Below are 22,412 nucleotides of genomic sequence, written 5' to 3'. Positions count from 1 at the left end.
TGAAATGAGAGTAAGTGCAGAGATGAAAATCCGCATTCGGCAATAGCAACGGTACATACAAGACGAACACACAAGTAAGAATTAAATAAATAACAAAAAAGGCTCAAAACTCGCGTCATGAAAAGATTCTCAATTCCCAATTTGATTCTTACTCGGGAACAGAGAACCGAATCGAACTGCACAGTACCTTTCACTATTTTTTTTTTTTTTTTGGGAGTTGAAAGAGCGACCCTCGCGCAACATTCTACGCGTCCATAACTTATTCTCACGTATCATTAATGGAGAACAAAAATTATTGGTGCGCATGATATTAATTCATCTGAAAGGTGCGCGTAGGGCAATTAATAAAGACGTATGGTATGGGATTGATTGTCTTTTCGAATTCGTGCTTTTTATTCATGGCATGCGGAAAAGAACAAATGTATTTCGACATTCAATGCTTTTCAAATGGGCAAAACGAGGGGAAAAAATGCTGACGGTTTTAAATTCTCCTTACCATTTTTTCCCCACAAAATAATAAATATAAATATTTGAAAATTTTCAAGTCGATTTTTTATCCCCGCGTTTTTGGCATGGGTGAGCAAAAAGAACCTATCAGACCGGTCCAATTTTCGATCCCATAAAATTGAAACACGTAATTCTTGGTCCGGTTCCGGTTCTAAGGATGGAACCGCCCACCCGAACCCACTGTTTTCTTTATTTTTATTTTTATTTTTAAAAAAACTATTTAAACTCTTAATTATTATGGGTACTTTTCACACATTTAAAATGTGAAACCGACTATGTGTTGCAAGACACATGAAATAGGTTCCGTCGGACCGCCCAAGAACCGAACGTTAGGTTCTTTTCGGTCCGATGGTCCCTCCAATCGGGTTCCTAGCTTCGGGAGGGAAATGATTTTCCATGCTACCACTAGTCAAAATTAAATTTGTAGAAGGAATATGTGAATAGCGTTTGCAAAGAAATGTGAAACACTCTCAAATATATAATAATAACCGTACTAAATAATTTTTCATATTCGAATCACTGCTCTATCATAAAACCGTGCTTTGTTATGACAATGGTTTCTTCACCTTGGTTAGGAGATGGGTGAAGTGAGGGACCCATCGGGGGATAAGAACAATACAAGTGCCATAACTTTCGTACAATGCTCATTTAAGTGCCATTTTGTTTACCACTGCGCAAACAACAACCATTTTCTTCCCGAGCTCTATTTCTAGCCATGAATAGATTTTTCTATTTTTATTCCTTGGAAGAGCTTTCGAGCAAACACACTTTTGATAACGACACAAAATTTCTGTCACCAGAATAGAAATATATTTGATAACATCATAAAAATTTCTACGGTTGCCGGCGGCTGGGCCTCGATGGAGGAACGGCGATGGGTGGATGGAAACCGGCAGATGGCGATCGGTGGATGGCGAACGGCGAACGGGAGCCAAGGACTAGAGACCTGTGGACCGCGAACGAGAGAGCGGCGGCCGGCGGATGGTGAATGACGAATGAGAGCCGGGGACCGGCGACCGACGAAAAGCAATCGCAGCCTGCAGTAAACAACGACCGGCTTCCGACTACCGCTGCCGAGGTTTGGAGACCAAGAGACGGCGACCCACGACAAGGACGCAAGAGAAAGGGAGGCAACACACGAAAGAGAAAGAGAGGGAGCAATGAGAAGAATTCTTATTTCTATTCCAAACCTATTTCTAGGCCAAAAATTTATCCCGAAAATAGAAAAATAAAATTGCGTTATCAAACGGATTTCTATTCCATACTTGTTCCTTGAAACATAAAAATAAGGAAATAGAACTATTATCATGTGCGCCATTAATTGCCATAATTTCTAAAAAAATATTCACTTGAGTGCCATAATTTTTAATCAATCACGTAAATCCCAAAGTTTTTTTAAAAACGTTCACCAAATTGCCGAAAATCGAACGTTGCATAGCACATGTAGTGGACATTCCTAAAAAGTTGTGGCGCTCAAGTAATTATTTAAAAACTATATGACACTCAAGTAATCAAAGAAACAAAAATTATGGTACGCAAGTGAGAGCCGGGTTTAAGTTATAGCGCTGAAGTGATCAAAACAAAAAATCATGGCACTCAAGTGAGGGTTGCATAAAGGTTATGACATTTTTCGTGAAGCCATGAATCTATATAATTCAGGATCGTAGGGTCTAACTAGATTACGGGTGGATTAGATCTCAAAGTGATCGAGTTTGAGTAGGTTGGAAATCCATGGTCTAGAACCATGTATCAAACCAATGGTTCCCAACTCCGTACGCCTAGAACCTGGAGTCTCTCTAGTTCCTCAAATCGGATGTAAAGCTTTTTGAACACCGGATTTACTCTTGGTCAAGTATTAGTGTGAGTAACTTTTCATATTGGAGGCCAATGCTTCTGTTGGGGTATGGTTCATACTTTTCATCGACAGAAAAATCACGGGATCATCTCGCTTGCCTTTACTTTCTATTTCATTGTGTTTGTGCGCCAAATCCTAACGCCTTCAAATCTTGGTGTAAACTCGAACTTTTTCAGGATTTGTTATGGACTAAACTCGGCTGATTGCACGCTTCTAATTTAGGTTCATGGCCAAACCAAAGATATAGTTCGGCTGGGGATTTACTCAAGCATATGGTTGTTTGGTCTTCAAGGTTCTCGAGTCTCTGAATTTAGAGCACAAATCTCGTTCATGAATGAATTTAGAGCTTGCTTCGGAATCAAGTGACAAAAAATTGCTGTTACTTAAGTATATTTAATTATTATCATTTGTTTGGTCTTAAGTATATATATATATTTTTTGTCTGGTTGACCCTTCAACCACACAAAATCCTCCTTGGACGTCAACCGTTAAATTAATTCTGTTGAAAAGGCTAATGTTAAAACACCTCCAATTTTGATCAATTTCCAATTCTACCTCAAACTCTCTTTTTTGTCTCAAGAAAACCTTCAATTTTTAGTGCAGTCTCAATTTTACCCCCAGCTTCCTTTTGTCTTTAAAAAAAAAATCACGACTTTAAGTCCAGTCCTAATTTGAACGGCACAATACCCAAAAAAATTCCAACTTTAACCTATGTCCTAATTATATCCAAAACATTTTTTGTCTAAAAAAAAACCTGCAACTTTGGTCTCTCCCCCAATTATATCCAAAACTTTTTTTGTCTCATAAAAAACATCCCAACTTTTACTTTTTTCTCAATTATACCAGCCTAATACCAAAAAAAAATCCTCAACTTTAGCATTTGTCCTAATTATATAAAAAAAATTGTCTCATAAAAAACCCCATAATTTTTAATTTTAGCCCAATTCTACCACCACTAGCCTTATATCTATAATCATTGTTAGTTAATCCTACGAGGCTCGAATTTCTCACTAAACTTATCAATGAATATTCGAAATTCAAAAATAGCAAGTTACACGGACAAAGAGATTTGAGATCATTCATCTATATAATCAAATCTCCATGTCTAGTCATTCTATGGGCTATTGAGTGCCGGGGAGAATCCGAAACACATTGTCTTGAGTGGCTATATATCTCTTAGCAATGTATAAGGGAAGTGGACAACAGAAGAGAAGTTGGTGGGTTTTTCATGTTAGCATTGCTGAGGTGTAATTCATTAACGACGTGAAAATGACATTAACTAACGATAATTATGAACGAAAGTGATGCGTGCGTGAGGCGGGCGAATGCGTTTTGACCGATTGTCGAAAGAAGTGAGAATAGATCAGAGTGGGTGGGGATGGAAATTGATCAAAGAAGGTAAATGTAGGATAAGATACGATCAAATCAAGGTCTAAAGGCTCGTCACCAGCCAAGAGTCAAGATCGAGATTCGGGACAGAAGCTCACCACCAAGGTTTAAAGGATAACCACGAACCAAGGCTAAAATGCGTTTAGTTCAGCTAAAGAAATCGATATAAAGTAAATTCAACTTAGGAGAAAAATTCTTATTCATTCATTAAATCCGATCTTACAATAGAGAAGACTCCTCAATTAATAAAAGGATTAAGATAAGGCAAAAAGAAAATCAAAGACAATAATTTCGTCTACCAGCCTTGTACAGCCAATAACAATATCAAAAGATCTACTAATATCAAAGGAAATAACTCCAATGAGCCGCCTATTGATGTGTCTTTGATTTGCCATCAAATCATCAACTAATTAAGCAAGATATGGCTTGAAATCAGCAATCAATCACATCTTGAACATGCCACAAAATCAACAATCAACCACATCTTCAATAGGTCTTTGAATCAACAATCAATTTGATGAATCGATTGTTTTATTGGAAAGCAAAGAATGGATACTTTGTCATCAACAATCCTAATCGATAGCCTTCATGTAGACACAATCCACCTAAGCAAGTTGTGACCAAAATTAGCCTTAGTGTGAATGAATAATGATTGTGTAGAAATTGTGGATGGAATCAATGATTGCTCATTAACACCGGATGTATCATTAATGACATAATCGGATGCTACCATAATAGGAAGATTAATGGTCGTAGAATTAGGGCAAACGTAAAAGTTAGGGGTTTTTTTATGAGATAAATTTTTTTTTAAAATATATCGTCGCAAAATTGAATTTCATCCGCAAAATAGTGAAATTAAATGTTCGTCATTAATTTCATCGCAAAAATATTTTTCGCTAAATTCGTCGCTAGTTAACAACAAAAAGTCTTTCGTCGCAAAATTGAATTTCATCCGTGGAATAGTGAAATTAAATTTTTTTCGCTAATTCCATCGCAAAAAATATTTGTCGCTAAATTCGTCGCTAATTAGCGACAAAAAGTCTTTCATTGCAAAACTGAATTGCATCCGCGGAATAGTGAAATTAAATGTTTGTCGCTAATTTCATCGCAAAAATATTTGTCGCTAAATTCATCGCTAATTAGCGACAAAAAGTCTTTCGTCGCAAAACTGAATTTCATCCGCGGAATAGTGAAATTAAATGTTCGTCGCTAATTTATCACAAAAATATTTGTCGCTAAATTCGTCGCTAATTAGCGACAAAAAGTCTTTCGTCGCAAAATTGAATTTCAACCGCGGAATAGTGAAATTAAATGTTCGTCGCTAATTTCATCACAAAAATATTTGTCGCTAAATTCGTCACAATTAGCAACAAAAAGTCTTTCGTTGCAAAATTGAACTTCATTCGCGGAATAGTGAAATTAAATGTTTGTCACTAATTCCGTCGCAAGATTATTCATCGCTAAATTCGTCACTAATTAGCGACAAAAAGTATTTCGTCGGAAAATTGAATTTTGTCTACAGAATTTTGAAATTAAATGTTCGTCTCTAAATTCATCGCTAATTAGCGACAAAAAGTATTTCGTCGCAAAATTGAATTTCATCCGCAGAATTGTGAAATTAAATGTTCGTCGCTAATTCCGTCGCAAAATTATTTGTTGCTAAATTTGTCACTAATTAGCAACAAAAAGTATTTTGTCGCAAAATTGAATTTCATCCGTAGAATTGTGATGTTAAATGTTCGTCACTAAATCCGTCGCTAATGCCGTCGCAAAATTATTCTTTGCTAATTTACGACAATCGTACTCATCGCTAAATTTCGTCGCTAAATCCACCGACAACTTTTCGTCGCTAATTTCAATAGTTCGTTGCTAATTCTGTCGCAAAATTATTCGTCTCTAAATTCGTCGCTAAGTAGCGACAATCGTACTAGTCGCTAAATCCACTGACATTTTTTCATCACTAATTTCAATAGTTCGTCGTTAATTTCGTGGATGAGTAAAATTTCGCCCTTTAAAATCCCTTTACGTTCTCTTTGCACACTCTTCTCTTCACTCCGCTCTCTTATCTCGTTTGTCTTACGTCTTCTGTCTTCTCTATTCTTGTTTGTGCCTTACTGTAATCCTAGAATAAATTATTGTTTATTTTACCATTTTCTTACATCAATTCCCATAAGCTTCATGAATCTTAATAAATTTTTTTTTTTAGGTACGTGTCCATTTGAAGGTCTCGCAATTCAAGTGAACGTTGCAATTCTCGTCAAATTGACAACTTTCTATTTGGGTAAGTGTTCTTGACATGGTAATTTTTTCATTTTTTCAATTTCAAAACTATTGTTTCGTCTGTAAATTAGTCGCTAATTAAGCACAAAAACAAAATTTTCGTCGCTCGACTTTTGGTTCTCTCTCTGCAGCACACTTAATTTGTGATAGCTTTGCAAGATTCAATGCGTGGCTAAATTTTTTGTTTGAATTAAATGGGTTATGAAAACGACGTCGATATCAATTTCCGCATAGGCTATCTTGAATTTTCTATCGATCATATTATCAAACACAAGACTTAAACCAAATATATTCCATCCTTCGATTTTTATCTAGACTACCCTTTCATTGGACTTTCTATGACTATGCTCTTGAAGTGTATAGATTGATAGGATTAATATTCATCATTAACTTTATTAGGTGATTATTTTTTTCTTATGTTGATCGTTTCTCAGCATGTGTAAAGCACGTGCTTGCGATAATTCATGTACATGATATTTAAAAAATCACTTGATTCATTGCTTTCACAGACTTGCTCAACTATATTGTAATGAAAGCCTTCAATAAAGTAGTGTACACTTTCAATTTTATATCTGCATGGCAAATCCTAAAGTCTTCGCGGGATTGGCCATGCAAAAAAAAAAAAAATTACGATCTCTTTCAAAGGAAAGCCAAAAAGCTAATGCATGTAAAAAAAGGCAAAAATGATAACAAAAAAGATTAAAAGAGATGGAATCTTTTTGTTTCTTCCATGAGCTCTGTGACGTCCATGAGCAATTATAGAGATGGAATCTTTTTGTTTCTTCCAAGAGCTCTCCTTTCTAAAGTGATAACTGGGGTTCAAGCCCCGATATTTAGTAGTTAATTCATCGGTTGTTCAATTAGCGATGAAAGATATGGTCGTCGCTAATTAGCGACGGAAAATGTTCGTTGCAAAAAATTTTGTCGCTAAATTGGTCGCTAATTAGCGATGACCATGTCTTTCATGGCTAAATTTGTCGCTAATTAGCAACAAAAAGAAAATTCGTCGCAAAATTTGGCGATGACAATTACCGTCATTAATATTGCAATTCTTAAGTAATTTTTTTTTTGGTACGTTTTCCATTTGAAGGTCTCACAGTTCAAGTGAATGTTGTAATTCTCATCAAATTGACCACTTTCTACTACAAAGATTTCCATCAAATACTTAGGTAAGTCTTCTTGACGTGGTAATTTCTTCATTTTTCCCAATTTCGGTCAAAGTAATTGTTTCGTCCTAAACATAATTTTGATTATTAGAATTTCATGATTTTAATTAAGAATATTAAACAATACATATGATATTTTTAATATGTTATGAGATTTTTTAATTTTTATACAGACATGATGCAAAGGGACAGGGCTTGGATGTATAATCAGAACTTACCTGGACGTCAAGAATTGATCGATGAATTTCGATCTGGGTTGGAATAGTTTTTGCACTTTGCTAGTAGTAAATTTGAGTTCATGGATGGAAATAAGTTAAGGTGTCCGTGTAAAAAGTGCGGTAATGGTAAATTTCATGTGTGTGATAAAGTGAGAGAACATCTTCGTAGATTTGGGTTTACTCCAAACTACTATAATTGGACTTGTCATGGTGAACCATTTATATCCGATGAAGAATATCGAAGAAGTGACCAATTTTCAGTTGAGGAACAATGTAGCTATTATAACCAATTGAACCCATACCAGAGGATGGTCATTGATGCAATTGGTCAGAATTTCATTTTAGAATTGAACCATGCAAGTACTAATTTTACTCCTACACTTGAACAAGTGGGTATTAGCTACGCATCACAATTCAAAGAGGTAGGAGTAACAGGTGTTGATGACAACGTGTATAGTGAAAATTTTCCATCCAATCAATTCCGGGAAGTGTTAAAAGCGCGAGATGAACCTTTATGGGCAGGTTGTGACAACCACACTAAGTTATCGGTGACATCAAGACTGTTAAATATCAAGGCGGAGCATAATGTCTTTGAGAATTGCTTCAACTCTTTTGTTGACATAATACGGGAAGCAATACCTCGTGATAACATCATGCCAAGTGATTTTTACGACATGAAGAAGCTAGTGGATAACTTAGGCCTTCCAGTTATAAGGATTAATGCATGTAGTATGGGTTGTATGTTATATTGGGGGATGATGAAAATGCAGAATCTTACAAATTTTGTAGCCAACCCAGGTACAAGATTAGCGGGAGACATGGTCGTAATCAGAAGTGTAGACTATGCAAGCAAATGTTTTATCCGCCCTTAATCCCTAGATTGCAAAGCTTTATGCATCTCAAGCCGCTTCTGAACACATGACTTGGCATGCAAATCATGAAACAGAGGAGGGTCCGATGTGCCATCCTTCGATGCAGATGCGAGATGCATGGAAACATTTTGATAGAATATATCATGAGTTTGCGGTGGAGTCTCGAGACATCGGGTTTGGTCTCTGTCTTGATGGATTTGCCCATTTGGGAAATCAGAAAAAAATTATTCATGTTAGCCAGTTATCTTAACTCCATATAATCTTCACCTGGTATGTGCATGAAGATACCTTATATGTTTTTGACATTAATCGTGCCTAGCCCGCAAAATCCGAAAAAGTTGATAGATGTTTATATGCAACCATTGATTGCAGAGTTACATCGCCTATGGGATGAAGGTGTTCTTACGTACAATGTTTCTACCGATCAAACATTTATAATGAAGACTGCTCTTCTTTGGATGATAAATAACTTTCCAGCTTATGTTATCGGGATGGAGTACAGCTGGGATCTTAGGATGTTCGATATATATGGAGAGATCAAAGTCATTCATATTAAAACACAAGAAGAAAGCCAGCTATTTTGACCGTCATAGACAATTTTTGCCTATAAATCATACATTCCGAAGGAATAAAAAGAGTTAATCAAGAATATGGTTGAAAGAACACCCCCACCATTGAGGTTGATTGGTGATCAAATTTGGGAGCGAGTGCATGACTTTCCAACCGTTGTTGAAAACCCTCATAGCACAACTATTGCGTACGGAAGAACACATAAGTGGACTAAACGCAGTATATTTTGGGATCTACCATATTGGAAGACCCATTTTATTCATCATAATTTTGACGTCATGCACATATAAAAGAATGTTTTCGACAATGTCATGAATACTGTGATGGATGTCACTGGAAAAACAAAAGATAACTTGAATACAAGAAAAGATATGAGAGATATTTGCGATTGGCTAGTACTAGATGTGGATGCAAGCATCGGGGGACCAAAACCAAAAGCAGTCTATACATTGGATAGGGAGCAGAGACGGGTTATTTGTCAATGGTTGAAATCAGTGCGATTTCTCGATGGATATGCTTTGAACATCGGGAAATGTGTTGATTTGAATGAGTACAAGTTGTCGGGTTTGAAGAGCCATGATTGTCACATTTTTATGGAAAGACTAATTCCAATAGCTTTCAAGGAACTTCTACCAAACTTTGTATGGGGCGTCATCACAGAGTTAAGTAATTTCCTTCATGATATTTGTTCAATAGTGTTAAAAACATCATACATGGAGAAACTACAGAGAGATATTCCAATCATTCTTTGCAACTTAGAAATGATATTTCCTCCATCGTTCTTCGATTCAATGAAGCATCTCTTAGTTCACTTGCCTTATGAGGCCAAAGTTGCGAGTCCCGTCCAATTTCACTGGATGTATCTATTTGAGAGGTAAAATATTATTTTTAATAAATTTGAAATTAATTTGTTACTTATTATGTTCTGATAAACTTCTTCCTATTGCAATTAGGTTCTTATATCATTTGAAGAAAAAAGTGAAGAACAAGGTATGTGTTGAAGCTTCAATTTGTAATGCATATATTGTGGAAGAAGTGACAACATTTGCATCATATTATTTTGAGCCGCACGTGCGGTGCAAAAGGCGGAGAGTAGGAATAAATGATGAGGGCCCCATTGATCCTAATTTCAAATCATTCTCTATTTTCAATTATCTTAGTCGACCAAGCGGCGCATGTAAGTTTCGTTACTTAACAGACGAAGAATGGCGGGTAGCCCATACATATATTTTGCTGAACTGTTCAGAAGTAGAGCCATACTTTGAGTAAGTGTACTTTTGCAAATATATTTATTGTATGTCAAACATTTACTAATTTCATTCTGGTATTTGTTAATAGGATTTTCCAAACTTCAATGTATGGATTACCACCAAATGAGTTTGACCGTTTGTGCGATGAAGAATTTGCCGCATGGTTCAAAACATTTGTAAGTTGTTGCCTATGGACGAAAAGCAAGTTATTAATATTTTATTCATCATTAATTAACAAATATATTATTGACTTTGCGTGTGTGACTTTAGGTTCATATAATCATGATCAAATTGAAGAGCAAGAATTGCTATATCATCTATCATGGGGCCCACAACCAAGGGTACGAACTTGGCTAGCATATTTCATAAACGGGTATAATTTTCACACTCGAGAGTACGGAATGGGAAAAGTCATAATGAATAGTGGTGTGTGTGATCGGTCATCCAATGGTGGTAGTGCAAAAGATGATTTTTATGGCTTGTTGGATGAAATTATAGAAATAGAGTACCCCGATCCATTAATGCGGGTTGTGTTATTTAAGTGCATGTGGTTCGACCCCGTCAAAGGAATGAAGGTGCATACGAAATTTAATTTGGTTGAAGTAAATCACAAAAAAAAGGTATATGAAATATGAACCATTTGTCTTGGCAGAACAAGCAATTCAAGTATATTATGCATCATATCCTAGTTTGAAACGAGACAAAACTGATTGGTAGGCTGTATGTCAAACGAAAGCACGAAGAAAAATCAAAGAGCATTGGAAGGATACAGCGTATCAATAAGAGGAAGTTTGTAACACAATTGAAACCGAGGAATATAATATTCTGACTTTACGAGATCCATGTGGAGCAGTGATAGATGTAGATCCAACTGAAATTCGCAAATCAAATGTAGAAGGTGTTGAATAATCTGATTTTGAGACAAAGGATGAAGATGATGATCCTGAAGAAGATGAAGATCAAAATCAAGATGATGACGAAGGTGAAGATGAAGATGATGAGGAACATGAAGATGAGGATTTTTGAGACTTTTTACTAATTTTGTGTAATTATTACTATTATTATTAATGTTGTTACTATCATTATTATTGTTATTATTATAGTTGTTGTTAAAATTCATCACTAATTTGGTTGCTAATTAGATAGAAAAAATCATTCATTGCAAAATTGATTTTAGCCGCGGAATTGTGAAATCATAAGTTCGTCGCAAACATATTCGTCGCTAAATTTGTCACTAGTTCGCGACAAAAACTTATTCGTCGCAAAATTTATTTTCACTCTTAAAACTTCGTCGCTACTTTCGTCGCAAAATTATTCGTCGCTAATTTGGTGGCTAATTAGCGATGAAAAACTATTCGCAGCAAAAATTGATTTTCGAGGTTGTGAAATCGGGAGTTCATCACTAATGTCGTCGCAAATGTATTCGTTGCTTAACTCGTCGCTAATTGTCGCCACTAATTGGCGACAAATAACCATTCGTCGCAAAATTTATTTTCATCCGTGGAATTGTGAAATTACAAGTCTGTCGCAAATTTCGTCGCAAAAATATTCGTCGCTAAATTTGTCTCTAGTTGGCGACAAAAAATTATTCATTGCAAAATTTATTTTCATCCTCTTAAAAATTCATGGCTAATGTCGTCGCAAAATTAGCGACGAAATTAGCCATGACAATAATGACCGACCGACCTTATGAAACTTGTTAGTCCGTTGCAAAATGTGTTGGTAATTAGCAACAAAAAATTCATTCGTCGCAAAATTAGCGACGAATATGGTCATCGTTGCTAATTGGCGACAAAAAGTGTTCGTCGCAAAAATTATTTGTCGGAAAATGCGTTGCTAATTAGAGACAAAAATATTTTCGTTGCTAATTAGCGACGAAATTGTAAGTTGTCGGTAATTAGCAACGGACTCCTTTCGTCGCAAACTTAATTGGCACGCCCTCACTCTCCGATCTCACTCTTTGAGCATGCCCTCACTCTTTGACCTCACTCTCCGAGCACACCCTCACTCTTTGACCTCACTCTCTGAGGACGCCCAAATCTTACGCCCTTACTCTCCGAGCACGCCCTCACTCTTTGACCTCACTCTCCGAGTACGCCCAAATCACGCCCAATTCAAACCTCCGAGACCGAAATCCCCTCCAAGACAACATCAAACCTCCGACATCCAAATCTGCGAGGTCGAAGCACGCGCGAGAAGGAAGCTCCCTCAACCCTCATTTCACGTCTTTTCTCGTCGCCTCTCAAGCTCCGTACAGTCGCGGTTGCTGCATCTTCAATCCGGCTTTGCCGCGATTTGCTTCGAACGAGTTCTAAGGTAGACACCCATTCTCTCTCTCTCTCTCTCTCTCTCTCTCTCTCTCTCTCTCTCTCTCTCTCTCTCTCTCTCTCTCTCTCTCTATGTTTAGGGATTCGTCCGCCAATATGTTTCAATCAGTTTCTGGATTTGTCTACCAGTCATTTTGGGATTTCTCTCTTAGTGTCCCCGCCAATAGCCAAGTCATATGCCGACTTTTGTGCAGAAATCTCCACCACTAGAAATCGTCCACTTTGGACCATGAATTGGATTCCTCATGGGAGCATCCCACACCCAATATGTTTTGATCTCTCTATTTCTCTTTTGTCCCCATTTTGCCACACAAACAAGCGAACATGTAGAGGGCATCCGGAGTTTTTACCTTGGTGAGATGCGATTGCGGACACTATCGGCCAAAAGACAGAGCAAGAGAGGGAGGCAAGAGATGAGACCGCGAGATGCACCGAGGGAGCAGCGTCGAGAGAGAGTCGCGGAGCGAGAGGGATATTAGGGTACCGCTTCTTTGAGCCCTATGTTCTTTCTCAACTTTTATTATTGGAACAAATGGACTTGGGTATAAGTAATGGAATGGCTAGACTAAGAATCACTACGTGTCGTCAAAATCTCAGAGAAGGTTTAGCTACTTAAGACTTGCAGCTTGAAGAACTTTTGTCAATTCTTTTCCTAACTCTTCGCGGCTTCAATTATTGTTTGCAAAGAGGTTTCTTGAGTAAATTAATGGGAAGGTAGGATTTCAATTGGTTTATGTTGATTTTGTTTTGTTCTTTGAACAAGTCGTTCATATGTTGATGGCATGGTTTTTTTTTTCCTTTTTCAATTTGAGGCTTGAATTTTATGTATAATCGTGCTCATCATGGTTTCGATTGGTTGCTGACTACGTAGTATGTAGAGCTTGGTTGGGTTCTTTTTAGCCATTTATTAATTTTTGTGAAGGTAGAATTTGCAAGTAGTCTTGCCTCTAGGTTCGTTTGCTCTCTTGTTTAGATTCTGAATTATGAAAAAAAACAGAACAGCAAATTTTTAAGATGTTTCAAGTATTTTTCTGGGAATATGTAAGGTCCGGTCCAGCTCCATTTATTTCGGTTTTTGTTATGCAAAACATATGACATTGTGAATCCATGTTCGCAAGTATGACGGTTGCTGAATTTCCTAATTGCTATTCTCAGCAGCTGAATTGGGTTTCAATGTAATATAGTTTCTTCCTTTAGTTTAGGACTCTTTGGATTCTATTGCTCGATGTGCTGTTTTCTTGAGATGTTCCTTATGTTTAAATGAAGACAATCTCTATCCATGATGTTTTAGAATGTGTGCCAGTAATTTGATCTGTCATGTATATGCTCCCTTTATTTTTCGTGGAATCTGATGTGGACAAGATTTCAATAGGTTCCTTTTGTCACGACTCGAACCCCGCGCTCGTCGACATCCCACCTGCCACGCTTATGTACAGTTTTCCAGGATCCAAAGGCCAACAAAAATAATTAAACACGTGTGGAAGCGAAAACAAATCCCGATACAGAAACCAACAGCAATACGATAACTTGGGGTGGTAAAAACAAACTTATGTACATATATACATAGTTGTTACAAACTCTCAAACCTAGGGCTTCGGAGGCCACCGTACAAGCATGTGACCACCTATAACAAAAAGATTACGTGGTCGAAGCCCACTATACTTCCAAAAGAAAACGCTCCACAAAAAACAAGATGCCAACTATTCTAGGCCTTGTCCTCATCTTTAACTACTATCTCATCCCAAACCGCCAACTGGTCCTCATCCACTTCCGGTGGTTGTTCCGCATCCGATGGCTCCACAACTTCCCCATCTTCTCCTAGTACCATGGCTTCTGGTTCGGGCTCTAGGACTTCGGGTCCAGCATCGGGATTCACTACCATACCATCTGGAGGTACAACATTAATGGGGTTGTACTCCCCAACTCCATCGAAGGGAACATCGAAACCACTCGGCGGTCCCACGGTCAAATCCCCGTGGCGGTACGTCCATGCCACATAAGTTTGGGGCTTCCAGTAGAGCTCTCCGGTGTCCACCCAAACCGTTGTCGCGTGCCTATAATACACTTTGTCCTCCCCAACCGGATACTCGATCACCAACGTATCCATGTCCCGGGGAATGCCGAACCTCGGGGGTGTAACACTCATGGTTGAGGCGGAGGGTCTGAAAAAAAAAGCGAGTCCACTATGGGTGAGAATAAATCTCAGTAAGAAAGTCCATAATCCTAGGTTAGGGCACTAGTGCCTCCAGACACGTCCTAGGTGAGCAATTTCCAACAAATCCTTCTTCAATAAAAAATTCCACAAATAAATTCTAGAATATTTCATTATTTCTCCAAAAATTGCCACACCTTCATAAATATTTCACGTTACTCCCATATCAGCGTTCCACGCATCAGACGATCATAACAATATTCCACGTACTCCAGAGCCCGCGTTTAACGCATCGAGCTATAATATAAATATTCCACGTGGATCCAAGGCCCACGTTTAACGCATCAAGCTATCGTATAAAATTACACGTTGGTTCAAAGCCCGCGTTTAACGCATCGAGCTATATTATAACTGGATAGACACGTGTAATAACGCCTCAAGCCATTATATAGTCCGGACCCGCGTAATAACACCTCAGGTCACTATCTCGCGTTTAACGCCTCAGGATAATATAATAAGCACAACCCCGCGTTTAACGCCTCAAGGTAAAATAATAATAACAGAGCCCGCGTCATAACGCCTCGGGCAAATTATGGTCTTATAAAATACGAACCCCGCGTCATAACGCTTCAGGGTAAAAAATTTCACATTTTCCTCTCAAATAATCCTCACAAAGACCATACGACAACAATAATTCCTCGATCGTTCGTTCGATGCCACACGATCACTTAAATCCTTCCGATCGATCGGTCTTCGCCACGTGATCTTGCTAAATTTCCTGATTAGCAGGTCGAGACCATCCGGTCTCACCAATTTTTCTCCAAATAAAGATCGGGACCACATGATCTTTCTAATTTTCCTTAACTGCCCAATCGAGACCACTCGATTTAAATACACTAAATAAATACTCAATCGGGACCACGTGATTCACTCATGTCGAATAAATAATAAATCGGGACCACCCGATTAAATCACACTCAAACCGTCGGCCAATCGGGCCTCACGATTAATTTTTGTCACCACAAAAATTAATCTACGCCACACGATTAAAATTATACTAACGTAGCAATTAATAATCACCGTACGATCAAAATTATACTAACGTACAATTAATACGTACCATACTATTAGACTATACTAACGTGGCAATTAATCAGGACCGTACAATTAAAATATCCCCACATGCAATAAATCTCCACCACTTGATTAATCTACACTAAGCAGGAATTAATCTCGGCCGTCCGATCAATCTTCCTAAGCAAGATTCAGTATAAGCCGTTGGATTAAAGCATGAAAGGCAAGATTAAATCCTAGCCATCCATTAACAATCATGCATATTCACTATTCATGCAAGAACACATCTTTTTCTCTCTCCTCCCTTCATCAATTCGGCCAAGCCATATTCAAGCACAAATCCAACCAATTTTTCATCCAAACTACTCATTCTAAAGTCTATTAGCAACCTAAATACCTAATCTAAAGTTATGAACCAACTTACACAAAGTTTAGCAAATTTTCCGGCGAGAAGTCGAGAGAACTTTTGACCCCAACCGGCAGCTCCGGCGACTCCTCTTGATCGGCTAAAACCCTCAAAGATCCAGCGGTCCCGGGCGATTTACGGTGGAGGTTAAGCTCCGGCGGTTCAAGGCGACACCGGTGGCGGCTTGGAAAATTTTCGGTGAGAGAGAGAGCAAAGGGGAGTTCGACCAAGTGAGGGAGTGTGAGGTAGAGAGAGAAAGTTGTTTGCAATAATGAAGAAGAAGCCCAAAAATTCATTAATAAAAGGTTAGGATAATTCAAGGATAGATATTTTGGTCTAAAAGTCAAGAAGGGTAAAAAGGAAATTTCCTCCCATCAAAGACTACTCAAATTCAGCCAAGAGGGTGATTTGACCGAAATGCCCTTCGGCCAAAGTGAAAAATTGGGTATTCTCCAAGGGTGAATGGGTCTTTTCCCATTTCCAATCCAAATTTTATTTTTCCCGAACCCTTTGGGGCAAACCACGAAGAAATCGTACACTGGATGAGAAAACGTTCAAAATTTAATTATTGAAACCCCTGAAGGTTCGACGTCAAATTCTGAAACTCGATTCGCGATCAATCTCGATCAATTGAAATTTCAGCGTATCTCAAACTAATGGGCGGCTTTTAGGAGTTACGCGTATCAACCCGTGACTTATATCACGTTTAAGAATTTCTCGAGCCATGGCGACTTTGGTTGTCATTCAATTGCAAGGGTCAATCACTAGTCCCGATGGACACGATCGTTAGAAAATAATTTAGAAACGTTTAAAACCCACACGAGGTTAAGCAGAATCACCCGTGATCCAAGCGTAGGGTATTATCCAAATCGTTCCTTAATCATTCTAGGATCGGCCTATATTGGTCCAAAATATTCCCTCGACAATTTTCATGGCCAAAGAGTTAGTCCAGGATCAAATTCTTAGATCAACGTACTTGATTTTCATAGCTAGCCATTTCCATTTGATTAGTCTACTCGATAGGGATCAATTCTGAGTGAGATTAAACTGAAATACATCAATGAGACCTTTCATTTATTCAAGGCCTCAAAAACGAGTCGGAATACGGGATGTCACACCTTCGGTGCCGTAGATTGCTATTTATCGAGAGCGATAGCAAGTTTCTTTCATTTTCTCAAGTTTCATTTGCTCTTCGAAACAACATGGTAAGCTTCATGATATATGTCATTATGTATCCCTGCTACATGTTCTTATCTTGACTACTATTTGTCTAACATTCCTACTTGTCGGTATAAACGTAGAGGTCACATACGTGGCGTAGTTTCACAAGGAAGACTAGCCCCATCCCCTTCCCCGCCCCCTTCCCCTTCCTCGTCCCCATCCGTTTCCTCTTCCCCTTCCCCTTCCCTAAACCCTCAACAATTACATGGTGATGGACAACATGGACTCATTGGCCCTTCCTCCGTCCCTCAAGGGCATATTAGGGAACAACTTGGATACATGCGAAGTGAATCTCCTTCAATTCCATGTCCTTCGGTTCCGCCCTCCATGCAACACTCGAATGATGAGGGAGGTGAAGAAGATACCCGATTCATCATATGCCCATATGGAGATTCGTGAGTACTTCATTTTTTTTTATAGTATATATGTAATATTAGGGTCATCCCTTTGTTTGGATTTTAGATATGGATGTCAACACTCTAACCTTTTTGTAGATTCACGAACGCTACGTACGTTGTGAGGCAACTTAATAAAATAGTGAATAACTATTGGAGGGGGCCATGGAATAGTTACTGCAGCGCGCCAAAACAAGTAAAGGATTTGTGGTGGAATGAGTTCAAGGTAAGTTTTGTCTTTCTATTTCTCACAAACCGAGTTCGATGTAAATAGTTAGTTGTTTTTCTATTGATTACAGCGGAAGTTCGGTTGGGATGAAACGGAAGAGGATAAAGTTAGAAGAATTTTTAAGAAGAAAGCCGGTGATCATATACGAAATGTGATGAATAAAGCAAAGAGAAGTCAAGGGAAGCCAAATTTCATTACCGGTGACGATTGGACAGAAATAAAGAGAATTTGGGAAAGTGAAAAGAATATGCAAATGAGTGAACAGAACAAGAAGAATCGAGCTTCTAGTTCTCTCGAAGGGTCTGCGACATATACGGGGGGTTCTATCAACATTGGGGAGCATAAAAAAAGAATAGTAAGTCTGTTTAACATGTTGTAAGTTAATTTAATTGAATTACTCATTTATGTTTCAATTTTCTAGGCAAATGAACTGGGGACGGAATCGACATATACAGCTACATTTGAACGCACATTTCAAAAGAAAGATAAGACATGGATCGGCGACCGAGCAAAAGCTATTAAGGTATGTAAGGTTATACTTTTGACTTTAGGGAAACTGGAATGAAAACCATCGGTGCTTTCAATATTTATGGTAGTTATATATATGAAGTTATTTTATTTTCATATCTATTTTGTTGATGTAGGAAAAATATGACGAGCTTTTAATGAGTACGGCTAGTAGTGGTGATGGTGGGGCTGCGTCTGAGCTAGTAGTTGACAATATGGCATTATGGGTGGAGGCATCGAGTGGGATGAAAAGGGGGAAATATTTGGGATGAGATCCTTGTCAAGGGTATACACAGCAAGGGCTGCAGCAAGTTCATCCTTTAATGCGGCTATTTCAAGGAGGACACGACTTGATGAACAAGTGACCCAAGAATTGACCCAACCGAGACATTTACTTGTAGAGAAGGACAAAGAAATAAGAGTGGTCAAAGAACAAATGTCATAGAAGGATGAGAAAATGAGAGTGGTCAATGAGTGACATAAATCTCTAGAGTCTCAAATGCAATTGGTATTGCGACACCTCAACCTAAATCAAGATCGGGTTCCTCCTGTACCTCCCACTAATCAAATTGGTGATGGGCACAATGATGACCGACACAATGATGATGAGATTGTTGATGATGATGATGATATTGTTCGTCTAATACTTGGATGAATAGCAATGTTTTGGGGTAACTATGACACACTCTGTATGGTGTGCCTTTTTTGTTTTTCCCTTCCTTTTATAGGAATGTTATTGATTTAACATAATTCCCTATTTTGAAGTAATCTCTATTCTTTTGCATGTAGGGTCATTCCTAAAGGTCTCATGCATACATTCGTATGTCTATGTGATGCTTTAGTAAGTTGACAAGAAAAGCCACGGAAGTTGTAGTTCAATTTGAGAAGTGAAAATGGAATTCGTGCTAAGGAGTACAGGTAGTTCTAGTTAAAGACCCTAGTGTATTTGTAAATCGCATCATGTGGGGCCTAGATGGTTCACTATTTGGTAAGTTGGAACTATAGACCAATAAAAGAGGTGCGTGTTACTTCGTGAAGTGTTAATCTTCTCAAACCGTTATATGATAAGAGTCCCTCTCTCTTTTGTCAAACAGGCAGCAGCTTATGGTTTGCTAATGGTCGCCACAAAAAATGGAGGTTCGGTTGATATTCATAGGGTATGCCTTATCAATCAGTATTTTTTAAACAAATTTTCTATGCATATCTTAAATTATTCTTGGTAATAGATCTCCATAGCTTGTCAAACCGACTGAAAGGAAAAAAAGTGCGGGTTCTTGACAATGGCCTTCTTATTGATCCCCATGATCAACGATCGATTGTTGGTGCGGGACCCCGTATGCGACAAATAACAGATTTGCCTAATAACTTGATGATCGGGGATATGCCAGCCATTCTAGACAAAATTGTGAAAAAGGAATTGGCTCTTGTTCAAGCATCCGTAGTTCGTGCCATTATGCTAGCTGTTGAGAAGACATTATCTTCAGCTCTTCCGGAGTCCTTCCAGGTAAAAGTTTAATTCTCTCTTAGCAGGAGATCTCCTTTATTTTGATTCCTCCTTTTCTTATTTTGATTCTTCTATTTCTTATGATCCAGAGAGGAGTTGGTGATAAAGTCGTTAGTCAACTAGAGAAATCGGTTAATTCAAAACTTGAAGCCACAGTCACCCCGATAAATCCTGGCACAGTTCCAAACTTCTGGCGGGCAAGCTATTCAGGTTAGTATAAGTTTGACCAAATTGTCTTTACAGGGAAATTCTCTAAGGCATGCAAGATCCAAGCCCATTAAAGAAGATAATTAAAACTTTCTTGTGCACTCATTTGCAAAAGTGAACGAGGCTTTAGTACGTCTTTGTGCATTCATTGAAGCAAAGGAGTTTAGCAACTTCTTTTTCTTAAATGAATATTTGTGCTTGTTCATTTTATGAGTGCTTGATTCTTGTTCTCTTTGCTTCCGAGAAATCATTTTCTTTTTCATTAGTAAGGTCTTTTTTTTTTTTTTTTTGGTAAGGAATTAGCAAGGTCTTTTTGTAGCTTCTATTTGTAAGAAAAAAGTTTCTTGGCCTTTTGCTTATATCCTTCCTCCTCCTTGCTCTTTTTCCTTTTGCTTCTACTTATTGTGAGGTTTGTACATTTTGCACATTAGTTAATTACCCAAGTTAGTTATATGCATTCATGTCTTGAGATTCCTATATGATTGCATGAAATGATGAATGTCATGCGGGATGCATTAAAGTCTACTTTGGAAGCTTCGGTGATCCTTGCTTTTGAGATGTCTTGTAAAGCTATGTTTGAGCAAGTAGATACTACGTTCTAGAAAGGAATCGTGGAACACACTTCTGCAGCTCAGCAGCATTTAGAATCTATTCATTCTCCATTGACACTTGCTTTAAAGGTGTGTAATCTACTTTCCAACTTTGACTATGCCTGGCATTACCGCCTTAATTACTTCGATAATTATCATGTCTTGGCTATTCATTGGCTGTGCTAGGCAAACTTTCCATGCTAGATAAAATGATACTAAGATTAAGACCATCACAAGGTTTGGGATTGGAAATCCAGTTGAAACCGGATTCGGGACCGATACTGTGTCTTGAGCTATTTTAGTACTCTTTTAACTAAAGGAATGTAAAATTTGGTGCGGTAGTGTCTCGTGAGATCATCTCCAAAGATTTGCAAACTTATCTGACATCGATTTCTCATAGACTGCGTTAAGGATCAAATTATACATGGACTTTGTTCCAGATTAATCTTACAAAGTGCTTCCATAAAGCAATTCTCAACCGGATTCCACATCTCCTTGATGCCTTTCTTATATTTTGTCTTAATATTAATTGATTTAAACAATCAGCTCTTGCTTGGTACTTGGATACATATCTTCTTATTTGAGAAAGTGTTAAATATAGGCTTCAAATGTATAAGATGGCAAGATCCCTACAAATGTTGACTATCATAATGCCACCCTGTTTTCCATTGGCTGTGATTATATGTCTAGAAATGTAGTCGGATTTGGGATACAATTGGATTGAATAAGGAATCCCTTGTATTTCATATATTCTGCCATTCTTTAGGGCGATAATGGATAAAAGGTTAAAAAGAGACATGTCCTTTTTCTTAGGGTGTTTGGTGGGAAATAGTATACAATTGGGTAAAAACCTTAAAAATCAAATAAATAGCCCTAATCTTGGGCAATCATCTGCCCAAGGTCTACAACTTTGCAATCGTCTCTGTTGTAGTGTTTGCACCATCCCCCACACATGTTGTGGATCTTGGTAAAGAACAATTGTAACTTCGATCCTGTTTGGCCATCCGAGAGAGGGAGAGGGAGGTTGGCTCGGGGGGTAGGCGGGGGAGATTAGGCAACTATCCCGATGCTTTGAGAGGGAGGGAGGGGAGATTAAGCAACTATCCCGATGCTACACACTGTTCGTTCTTCTTCTTTTTTTAGTTTTTTCCCCTGTTTAAATCAAGATTTTCTCGGGATGGTAAGTACAATGCCATAACTTTTGGGTTTTTTGGGGGAGGGGGTAAGGGAGGGAAGGAGGGAGAGAGAGAGAGAGGAGATTAGGCAACTATCCCGATGCTGCAAACTATTCGTTCTTCTTTCTTTTCAATTTTTTCCCGTTTAAATTAAGATCTTCTCGGGATGGTAAGTACAATCCCATACCTATAGTCTGGACACTTTAATCTAACCTACGGTGTGCCACCAAACACCGGTTATGAGATATTTGAATCTATCCAACTAGACCTAACGCGCCCTTAATTATTTAATACGAGATGCTAGATAGGATTGTGTTCTTTAATTTTTTCAATCGGTTCATACACCCCGGTGCCCGACTAATGAATCTTCTCTTCTTACTTGTCAGAAGATGAGGAAATACTAATGCTTTTCTTGTTTATATTGGTTTAAATAATTTTTTTAAATTCTTCTAGATGGTCTAGAACAATATTAATTTTCATGCTATTTTGCAGGATGCCATTAATTCAGCGTTGTCAAT

The 22,412-nt window shown here is 38.1% G+C and overlaps 1 protein-coding gene across 1 annotated transcript; it reads left to right on the top strand.

The window, feature by feature from the left end:
• Window positions 1-17,614: 17,614 nt before the first annotated feature.
• Window positions 17,615-19,057, top strand: LOC115734988. The gene is made up of 5 exons (XM_048282636.1): window positions 17,615-17,682; window positions 17,782-17,908; window positions 17,982-18,266; window positions 18,333-18,434; window positions 18,556-19,057. The coding sequence occupies exons 1-5, from the start codon at window positions 17,615-17,617 to the stop codon at window positions 18,688-18,690; spliced, it is 717 nt and encodes a 238-aa protein (XP_048138593.1). The 3' UTR covers window positions 18,691-19,057.
• The last annotated feature ends 3,355 nt before the right edge of the window (window positions 19,058-22,412 follow it).

Source organism: Rhodamnia argentea, chromosome 7 (assembly GCF_020921035.1).
Source record: "Rhodamnia argentea isolate NSW1041297 chromosome 7, ASM2092103v1, whole genome shotgun sequence".
NCBI lineage: Eukaryota > Viridiplantae > Streptophyta > Magnoliopsida > Myrtales > Myrtaceae > Rhodamnia > Rhodamnia argentea.
Note: the sequence above shows the minus strand (reverse complement) of the source record. Positions and strands in the feature narration are given on the sequence as shown.

Coding starts and splice junctions, on each gene's coding strand:
- LOC115734988 (XM_048282636.1), top strand. CDS start 17,615: ATGCAACACTCGAATGATGAGGGAGGTGAAGAAGATACCCGATTCATC. Junction 17,683..17,781: donor ATATGCCCATATGGAGATTC/GTGAGTACTTCA, acceptor ACCTTTTTGTAG/ATTCACGAACGCTACGTACG. Junction 18,435..18,555: donor ACCGAGCAAAAGCTATTAAG/GTATGTAAGGTT, acceptor TTGTTGATGTAG/GAAAAATATGACGAGCTTTT.